The 10,785-nt window shown below is 46.0% G+C and overlaps 1 protein-coding gene across 1 annotated transcript; it reads left to right on the top strand.

The window, feature by feature from the left end:
• The first annotated feature begins 202 nt into the window (after window positions 1–202).
• Window positions 203–10,297, top strand: LOC148775376 (short palate, lung and nasal epithelium carcinoma-associated protein 2B-like). Its single transcript, XM_088844376.1, has 9 exons — window positions 203–326; window positions 404–555; window positions 2,087–2,285; window positions 3,925–4,032; window positions 5,220–5,360; window positions 7,467–7,560; window positions 8,563–8,626; window positions 9,488–9,566; window positions 10,120–10,297. The coding sequence occupies exons 2-8, from the start codon at window positions 417–419 to the stop codon at window positions 9,523–9,525; spliced, it is 783 nt and encodes a 260-aa protein (XP_088700502.1). The 5' UTR covers window positions 203–326; window positions 404–416; the 3' UTR covers window positions 9,526–9,566; window positions 10,120–10,297.
• Window positions 10,298–10,785: the final 488 nt, after the last annotated feature.

Here is a 10,785-nt window from a genome sequence, read left to right as displayed (position 1 = left end):
GAGTGAGGGCCCCTGACCTAGACCCTGGGAAGGGGCCTAGAGTGGTCTTTACAGAAGATATGATATCTTACTGAAGCTGGAGACTCAGCAAGAAGTGACTCATGTAAAAATGCAAAGAAGAGGGAAATGTTCCAGGCAGAGAAGTCAGAAAATGCAAATGACCTCTGTGTAAAGAGCATTGACCTGGAGTCAAGCGTGACTTTCCAAATACTATCTCCTCTACTCAGTGGTGGTGTATCTTTGTACAAGTTGCTCTAGCTTCCTGACCTGGGCTGCCCAGCTGTAAGAGAGCAGATAGCCACATCTACATTCAAGCACTATTGAGTGTAAGTGAAAGGTATTCATCAAAGATCCCCTTTCCCTGTGGGTAATTCTCACTCCTGTTCCTCCCATGACTGTCCAGGTGTCAGGACAAGATGTTTCAGCTTTGGAGACTTGTTCTCTTGTGCGGCCTGCTCACTGGGACTTCAGCATCTCTTCCTGACAACAATGTTGAGAGAGAGCTGCAATCTGCTCTTAAAAAAGGACTTGAGACTGATGACAGTGCATCTGAACGTGAGTCAGCAGGTGGGATGATCAGTGGCTCCTATTTCTCTAATTTTGAAAAAATTCACTCCATTTTTCATCTTTTATTTGTCATTTACATTATTTAAATGAAATATTTTATTTATATTTGCAGCATATTCTTCTGTTGGGTCATTCAGTCTTCTTGGTAATTTGTATTATCTAATTGGAAATTAATCCCTACCAAACCTAGGTAGGCTTAAAACTACCCGCCTTTGCAGTTAGTCATCAGTTCAGTTCAGTTCAGTCACTCAGTCGTGTCCGACTCTTTGCCACCCCATGAAATGCAGCACGCCAGGCCTCCCTGTCCATCACCAACTCCCAGAGTCCACCCAAACCAGTTAGTCATATCGCTTTTTAATTCTGATTTCTTAAGAGAACTTGGCCTTCTCATTTCCTGTAAACATTACCAGCACACTGACAAACATTCTTTATAGGAGAAACTAACTTCTGAAAATGACTGCCTTGAAACCTTGCCAGGACTTCAGTTCAGTTCAGTTCAGTTCAGTCGCTCAGTCGTGTCCGACTCCCTGCGACCCCATGAATCACAACACACCAGGCCTCCCTGTCCATCACCAACTCCCGGAGTTCACTCAAACTCATGTCCACAGAGTTGGTGATGCCATCCAGCCGTCTCACTCTCGGTCGTCCCCTTCTCCTCCCGCCCCCAACCTCAGGCACCCTTCAAAAATATACTTTCCAGTTTCATTGCTGATAAAACTGAGCTCAGAAACAGAGTGTCTGCACCAAGATCACCTAGTAAGTTACAGAACCAGAAGTAGCTTCCATCTCTGTTTGCATCCTTATAATCAGGTGATACCATCCGTTGCAGAGCCAAGTAGAACTACTATGATTACATATCTTTTCCTGTAGCCTTTTGCTTTTCCTTGACTAGTTATCGCCTTATTTCTCATTTGACTTGCTTTCAAAATATATATTCTTAATTCTTTCCAAATGTGACATTCTACATCTGCCATCATTCTATCAAATCCCTTTTTCTCTGAAGGACCCCCATTAGGACACTCTGTCCTTCTTCTCCTGGATGAGTCATTTCTTTCTAGGCCTGCTGCAAGACTGTTCCTGGGAATCCTATTGGCCACTTTCATGAGTTGGAGCCATAATTTTTCCTTGATTCTACGTTTTCCATTTCTTAGTTTTTTCCAAATTTATTTCATTTGTTTGAGTATCTCATTAGAGCTTCACTATTAGAAGCTGGAGTTCAATCAATATCTCTTGCCTACAAAGTGGATTGGTTGTTTTGTTGATGAATGATGAGTATATGTTAGTATGAAAGCAGCATAGAAGGAACAAGGTCTCCTAGCTGTGTGACTTTAGCCCCATTTCTTAATGTTTTGATGTTTTATTTCCTCATATGAAAGTGCAGATAATAGTAACACCTACTTTATGGAGCTGTTGTAAAGACTGAATGAAATAACAGAGGCAAATAGTCTCATTTAGTTCCTGGTGCATAGGAGCTGCTTCATAAGTTGTGTATCACCCTAAATGGAGATTGCTTTTGCAGCTATCTTTGAGAAAGTGAAAGCTGATTTTCAGTCACTCCAGGATTTCACATGTTGGGAGATGATCCCTGTGAAGGAGGTACTTAAGGAGAAAATCCAGGAAGCTGAGATCTCGTTACTTAACGAGAAGATCCGGGAAGCTAAGATCACGTTGGACAAGTACAATATTAAAAATCTTCCACTACCTCCCAGGTGTTTACGGTGAGTTGATGTTGAGTTCACCAGTCCATCCTAAAGGAGATCAGTCCTGGGTGTTCATTGGAAGGATTGACGCTAAAGCTGAAACTCCAATACTTTGGCCACCTCATGCGAAGAGCTGACTCATTGGAAAAGACTCTGATGCTGGGAGGGATTGGGGGTGGGAGGAGAAGGGGATGGCAGAGCATGAGATGGCTGGATGGCATCACCAACTCAATGGAGGTGGGTTTGAGTGAACTCTGGGAGTTGGTGATGGACAGGGAGGCCTGGCGTGCTGTGATTCATGGGGTCGCAAAGAGTCGGACACGACTGAGCGACTGAACTGAACTGAACTGATGTTGAGTTCACATTGACGTTCTTTGTTCCAAAAGAGAATACATATGTTTGGGGAGGTAAGTTTAAGATCAAAGACAGAAAAGTTAAAAAAAAAAAAAAAAGAAACTTTGTTCATCCCTGAGAGTGGAACTGATGTGAGGCCAGCTCTTCTAGAGTTTGGGAAAATTAGAGGCAGGGCTGCAGGACCTATCAAGGCTCTTAAAGGTCTAGGCTTGCTTTCTTCTCATGTGATTTCAGGTTCAGGATAAAGACTCTCTTCACCCTCGTCTCTACCTGTTTTCTGGTACCTAAAGTCGCTTTTCCAAGGAGTAAAACTTTTCTTCCCTGAATATAGCTGAGTATAAAAGTCTGAATGACCTCAGGACAGAGGAAACTAGAATTTATACCATATACATGGCCCCATACATGAAGTCTGGGAGCCAAGCAGTGCTGGGTTCAAAATCTGGCTCTGCTAAAAAAGAATGAAATAATGCTGTTTACAGCAACAAATGGAAGGATGTAGAGATAATCGTACGAAGTGAATTCAGAGAAAGACAAATATCACATGATATCACTTATACGTGTAATCTGAAAGATGAGGCTATGAACTTACACAAAACAGAAACAGACTGATGGACATAGAAAAAACAACTTATGGCTACCAAAAGGGAACGCAGTGTGGGAGATAAATGAGGAGTCTGGCAGTAACATATACACACTGCTGTATATGAAGTAGGCAACCAACAAGGACCTACTGTATAACACAGGGACTATGCTCAACATTTTGTAACCACCTGTAAGTGGAAAAATGTGAAATGAAAAGTATCTCTATCTCTATCTATATATACCTATATCTATATCCATCTACTGGAGAAGGAAAAGGCAACCCACTCAAGTAGTCTTGCCTAGAGAACCAAGAGGAGCCTGGTGGACAGAGGAGCCTGATGAGCTACAGTCCATAGGGTCACAAAGAATCGGACATGACTGAAGTGACTAGCACACACACATATCTATCTATCCATATATAGCTGAATCACTTTGCTGTACACCTGTAACTATCACAACACTGTAAAGCAACTATACTTTAAGTTTTTAAGAAACCAAATTCTGACTCTGGCACATATTCACCCTGGAGTCTTGGGGGAATTACAGCCGTCTCCTGCCATGCCATCCAGTGGAGAGAATCCAGCCTCTGAACTGGGCTGTCATGAAGACCAAAGCAGGCAAAGTCAGTCAGGCTCGAACGCTAAGCATGAGACTGGCATAGAGAAGAGCCCAGACATGGCTGCCTGAGAAATGACAAGGGTGAATTGTCGTTTTTGCACAGGTTGACAATCAGGAGCATCAATATCGGGAATATCACATTCCAAGGGACTTCTGAAGGCACAAGCATCAACCTGCGTATCCCCATCACCGCTAAGGTCATCCTGACCCTGTGAGTACTGGTTAGAATCTGAGGTTTGCGCGATGCAGTGCAGTATGCCAATAGATCGCCAATCTGGCATCAGGTACTTTTCCATGCTTCTGACTTGGTCTCCCAATCTGTAAAAGAAGGAGACCTTTCCAGGTCTAAGGGCTTCCTTGGTGGTTCCATATGGTAAAGAATCTGCCTGCAATGTGGAAGATCTGGGTTCAATCTCTGGGTTGGAAGGATCCCCTTGAGAAGGAAATGGCTACCCACTCCAGCATTTTTGGGCTTCCCTGGTGGCCCAGAGGGTGGATCCCCTGGAAAAGGGAGTGACTACCAACTCCAGTATTCTTTCCTGGAGAATCCCATGGACAGAGGAGCCTGGTGGGTTATGGTCCATGGGCTCGCAAAGAGTCAAACACACCTGAAATCTTAACATTTAAAATGTTCTAAGAAACATTAGCCATAACCAATCTTTTGCTAAAAAATCCTCCATGAAATATATGTCCAAAATCATCATGCTTATCTAATTATAAAACTTGAAAACTGAGAAGATCGAACATTTATAACCCTTTGATGAAGTTTCCTGCAGCATCACTTTGTCTCTAAAGATTCTCTTTAAATGATAGTGACCAGTATGGGCCACATAGTATTGTACAGTATGTAACAAATAGCATATGAAAATTATATGGAAACTATAATTTTTAAGTGTTTTGATTACTTTAAAGATATAAAGAGATAAAATGAAGATGTGCAGCAGAGTCTTTATCAATTAAATGCACTATGATTTCATCATTTAATAGCTATGAGATCTTGGGGGATAGTTACTTAACCTCTCTATACCAAGTGTTTCCACATTCTGAAAATAGAGAGAGTAATTTTCTGTCATGGTAGTGCGGTCATGATTAAATGAGTTAATCCAGGTAAAATATTTTTGTTTGAAATACCTAACACAGAATTTGTGCTAAAGAAATGTTGACTATTATATTTATTTTAATCATCAGTGTAATACTGTATAGAAATTTCACATGAGAGAAACCCTTGTGGCCAGGAGAAGAAAAACCTAATATAAGAATGTCGATTCTGTAAAGCACACAGACAATATTGACATTGTCCATAGACGCCCTATATAATGTCCACAGAGAAGGGGACTCAAGTGAGCAACAAGAAGGGATTTCTCCACCTCTGTTAACTGTGAATCTTATTCCCTGCAGGCCTCTGTTGGGTGCGGTTGTTGACCTGACCCGCAACTTTGTCCTACAGACAAGCATCAGCTTTAAAATTGCTGAAAATGGTACCTTAATGCTGGTCATGGGAGACTGCACCTACACACCAGCCAAGATCTCACTCCCCGCGTGAACAGGTCAGGCCCAGATATCTCAGCAGAGCGGGACTCCCAGAGGAGTTGGAACTCCTAATTTCAGCCCTATTCCTAAATCTGGGAGGGAGCAGAATATGGTGAAAAAGAGGTGAAACTCTGGAGACAAGCTAGCTTTGCCACTGACTTATGGTTTTATCATCATTTTAGCTCTAGGAGCTCCAGTGTTCACTTTAAACTGAGGATGGTAGTAATGCCTGATTCATAGGCTACTGTGTTGACCAAAGGAGAAGATGCAAGTGTTTAGCATACAGCCTGGCACTGTGCTCTCAGTAATAATAATATCCATGTTGACTTTCTGTCTCTCGGTTCTTCCCCTAGCTGAGACAGCAGTGTTGACCTCTCCAGCCATAACTGTGAATTTGCATATTTCACCTTTCAGCTTTATCTGTTTTTGCTTCCTGCTTTTTGAAGCTCTCTTGTTAGATGCTTGCACATTTAAACTGTTATGTCTATTTGAAGAACTGACCCTTCTCATATTACATAATGTCCCTCAATAATAATAATATAGTGATAATAATAATAATTCACTGTGTTTACCTTCTTGCCTCTAGTTAGGAGGGCAAGAGGAGTAGTAAATGCCTACCACGGGCTCTAATTTCAGATTGTCCCCAAATCACCCTCCATGCACTGGGAAATTCCCAAAATAAGATCTTGAAAACTGAATCCTCTCCTTTTAAATCACTGGTTTCTGGTAACATACCAAATCTACATCTTAAATCGTGTGCTTGAAAGAGCATGTTTAGCTCTTTCAAGAAGGTGGAGGGAGAAAGGCTGATGCTAGTCATGGCTGGGAGAGGAGAAATAACTGCAATGGCTGGTGCAGGTTGGCCTTGGCAAGGAACCAGACTGAGCCATGAGCAGAGGTCAGTCCATCCTGCCTCAACAAGGGATATCATCACAGGTTGCCTAAAGACCCCCAGAACCAAAAATAAGCTTTGCAGACTACCATCACTTGAAAAAATTGAGCCCTACTGGACACTGCTTCGCCTATAGCTCCAGAGAAATCATCCAGCCTTCTGGGTCTCAGTGACCGTATCTGTAAAATGGCATTCCACTCTGCTGCTCCAGACTCTCTGGGGGCTTTTCTCTCCACTTTGGGTACAATCCGAAGCCCTCCCAGGGCCGTCTAGTCTACCTGATTTGGGTCCATCCTCTTATCACGGTGCTCTCCCCCTTGCCACTCTGCCCTAGACACACTAGCATTTGCTCTGAGCCTCAAACAAACTCTTTCCACCTTGAGACCCTTGCAGAGGCTGTTATGGATGGCAAGTACACTTATCCCCCATCCCATCTCAATGTACATCTCATCACTCAGGGTCTAAAACAAGGTTCTTCCTCTTCTCTCTTGTAAGAATCTGCTCTTGCCCTTCTGAATACCTTCCGCAAGTTGTCATTACTATTTAATTGTAGGTTTACTTCATTTATTACCTCAGCCAAAACTGTGCTGAGCACATCCTCCATGCCAGGCAGTCACTATTCTGAGCTCTGGAGGATGTATCAGTGACTTCAGGCAAAGAAATTGCTCTCATGGAGCTTATTCTCTTGAGGGAATGACAAACAGACAAGCATTCAGTCCAACAATAAACAGCCCACGAGGTAAATGTCAGATGGCAACCCTCCCTGGCAGAGAGGCACATTGAACAGGCACAATGACACAAAGCCCTCCCTTACGCAGCAGTCAGGGAGGGCTGCCCTGAGGAGGTGACAGTTATGCTGGGGGCTGAAGGCACGAAGGAGCCAGGCTTAGCCACACTCTTTTCATATTTAGTTACCAGACTGGGAGCTGCTTGTGCTTTGTTTATTCCTGTGTCCCCAGTCTGGCTTGGTTCTTGGCATATCTGGTTGTTGTTGTATTAATATATGCTGATTGAATGAATGGAAGGATAGACAGATGGATGGACGGATGAGGTCTCATGTTTGTGATGGGACTCTCATGAGCTGCTGGTCAGTCATGTGGCTCCAGGTGATGATCCCCCTGAGTAGAAGCTCAAGTCACCTGACTTCAAGGTGCTCCACCGTCTCCGCCCTCTTCCCACTGTTCCTCCTTGGCTGCTCTGCCGACTTCACTGGTCTTTATCAGTTCCGTCTCCAGCCTCACTGGACTGATCAGCAATATCAGAAGGACTTTGACCACACTTGTGAATGAAGTGGAGGCCTACATAGTGCAATTTGTGGTGAGTGCCCCACTTCTGGCAGCTCAGAGCCAGGCCAGGTGGGGAGCGGGGGTGACCTTCCCTGGGTGGGCCGTACTCTTTGGGCACCTTCCCTTCTGAGGTGCCCACGTCCTTTGGGCTGTCAGCTGCTGATCCCCTCCTTCACTCAGCCTGATGGGGAGAAGGGGAGGAGGGATCTGATATGAGCTGAAATCACTGGGTTCCAACTTGAATCATATACCATACCCATGTACTGCCAGTAGGCCTTTTAGCAATATTCTTCTTTATTGAATACAATTTTATTTAATTTATTTAAATATAAAAAGTACACGTACTGTAAGATTCCTGTGCATCATATGCAAACCACATGTACCACGTGCCAGAAATGATTCTAAATTAGTAACTCTGGGATTTGGCTGGGGATCACGGTTTATGGGGGAAAAATTCCTCCAGAAGACTCTGTGATTTACGAAACTGGAGGGGCACTGCCCAAGCTGTGGTTCTCAGAATAGCAACACTGACCTCATCTGGACACCTGTTAGAAACGCAGACTCTCAGGTCCTACCCCAGACCTGCTGACTCAAGAATTTGCATTTTCATGAGATCTGTGAGGATTGTATACACACGAAATCATTGGAAACACTTCTCTATGGTTCCAGGGCCTCATTTGACTGATTAAAATTCCAGTGTTCCAAGGTCAAGGTTTCTAAGAGCATAGCATGCTGAAATGTTAAAAGTCTAGATTTTAAGGCTTTAATCTTCTGAAGTTTTAGGACTCTAGCATGCTCTGGCTCTCAGATTTGGGCCTTCTAGGTTTCCATTGTTATAGATTCCTAAGGGCCAGAAGCTGTGAGGTCCCGAGTAGTGAGCACCTCTGGGGTGGTGGCAGGGTGCTCCCGGCGGATAATGATCAGTCCTCTTTCTCTCCCGTCTCTCCTCTCCCCCCACCCCCTCCCAACATCGCTCCTGCCTTCCTCTCTCCATCTCTCGCTGTGTCTCTCCCTGGTGTCCTGTGACCCTCAGCTGTGCCCACGAATCCGCACCGTCATCACCTCCTCGAATGAGAATTTGGTTAGGAACCTCAACCGTAAGTCACAGCCTGGGGAAGCGGTGGGGGGCTCCCTCTGCAGGCTTCCAAGGGCAGGCACCCTGCTCTATGCCTGCTTGACAGGCAGGCCTGGTCAGGGGACCCTGGAGAAGTTCAGGATCCTTTGTCCCGAGCAAGTCAGGAGAGTGTGGCTGGGGGAACGGTGTCCCTGCAGACGGAGGGCTTCTATCACCCTCCTTCCTTAAACCTACGGAAGCTGCTGCACAGATTGATGAGAGAAAGAGGACGGGCCAGATCTGGGTTCAAATCCTGGATTTGCTCTGAGCAACTGTGGGGTCTTGGTCAACTGGTTCCACCTCTCTGATCCTTGGCTTCCTCAGAAATGAAAAATTTCAAACACTGCCAAGCTGATGAGTGGATTTAAAGAAAAACCAGAGAGCCTAATATCCCATACTCATTGCTACTGAACACTGCCCCTTCCCTTTCCCTTCTGATGAGGAGTTGTGGCTTCACCCCCAGCCCCTGGGGGCTTTCATTGTCCTGGGTCTCTGGCATGTCTGGGGTTGTTAGGGCTGGGGGGGCAACAGAAATGGGGTGAGTAACAGTGTCAGGGTCCTGGAGGTGGTCCTTCTAGAAAATAGCCACAGGCCCAGTTACCTGGGCCATACTTCTGTGCTTCATATACACCATCTCATTGTATTCTTTCAACAACACTGTGGAGTGGGTACTGTTATCATGCCCACTTACAGATGAACAAACTGAGACTCAGATAGACAGAGGGACATGCAAGAAGTCCCACTGCTGTAGGTCTGACCTGCTGGGGGGTGGCAGCCACTGGGATCTAGTTTCTATTCCGCTATATCCAGATCTGGAGAAATGCTACTGATTTTGTTCCCTCAGATATACTTCAGGAAACTGCACAACAAATTGTAAACTGAAGAGGACAGATGAGAAAAACCACTGTGATGCCCGCCTGCTGGTGAGGACTGGACTTGGGGCCCTGGGCTGAGGAAGGATGAGACCTCCCCACAGGGGCCTGTGGAGAAGGAGAAGCAAGGCTTGGCTTCTCTTCCTTCTCTAGTAGCAGACTGGGCCCTGATCTTGGTCACAGCCTGAGTCCTGACCCTTAATCACACCCAGATTGTGCTTGATTCTGCTCCTTGACTGAGCCCAGAATGCAGTCAGGTTGAAGTTTAACTCAAGTTGTTGACTGAGCCCTGACACTGGCCCGTATCTCAGTCTGATCCCTGATCCTGATCATATACTGAGCCCTGAACCCTGGCTCCTCTGGGCCCTGATCAGTCTTTTCACATCAGCCATTGTTGCTAAGGTGAGGGGGTGGGAGGGTGAGGGGATGGAGAGGGGTCAGTGCCAGGTGCCAGAGAAAGACCCTAAACTACAGGTGCCAGTCCCTCCCAAGCCTCAGAGCTTGCAGCGTCTGTGGGGAAGCACTCTGGCAGCTGTGCCTGCTGAATGCAGGAGCTGGTAAGGGCCCTGGGGTGTCCATGCCTCACACTGGGGTCTCCTTCCAGATTGGTTCCCGGGGACTTGACTGAATCTCTGTACCGTCTCCCTCTGGGACGGTCGGTGCTGCCACCATCCGTCAGGAGTGACAACTGAGCCCAGTCAAAGGGCACCTCTCAGATATCCTCCTCACAGTCAGGACACCCTATGCTCCTCGCCCTCCACCCCAGGCAATAAAAAGGCATTTCTGCACCTTCTGTGTGGCCCTTGGCATTCCTTCCATTGGGATTTTGGGGGAGGTGAGGTATGGACAATCAGGGCAGCAGAGACCTGGATCTGAAGCTGGAAGGGACATTTGGGATTATCCAGCTGCAATCTCGTATCTTACAAAGGGAAAACCTGAGGCCCAGGATGGGCAAGAAAGTGACCTGAGGTATCGGAGAGACAGCCTCCCTCTGCTTCCACTGCAGCACCACCACGATGGAGGGCTGCCTTCCCCAGCACAGCTGACCTCATGACCTCCTCACAGCACCCTTCTGCCAGGAAGTGCTCTTGTCCCCATTGTACAGATGAGGAAACTGAGGCTCACAGAAGACAAGCGATTCATCAAGGTTACAGGGTGGCAAGTGGCAGGGCTAGAATTTTAACCCATATCCCTGGGAACACTTGCTTAGAGAGGTGACACCCTGGCTCTCAGTACTCAGCCACCTTCCCCCTGCCCCCAGCAGGTCCCA

The sequence above is a fragment of the Moschus berezovskii genome, chromosome 15, assembly GCF_049115385.1.
Source record: "Moschus berezovskii isolate FMDL1 chromosome 15, NW_MosBer_1.0, whole genome shotgun sequence".
Classification (NCBI taxonomy): Eukaryota; Metazoa; Chordata; class Mammalia; order Artiodactyla; family Moschidae; genus Moschus; species Moschus berezovskii.
The sequence above is the reverse complement of the archived record's forward strand: the minus strand, read 5'-3'. Positions and strand labels throughout refer to the sequence as shown.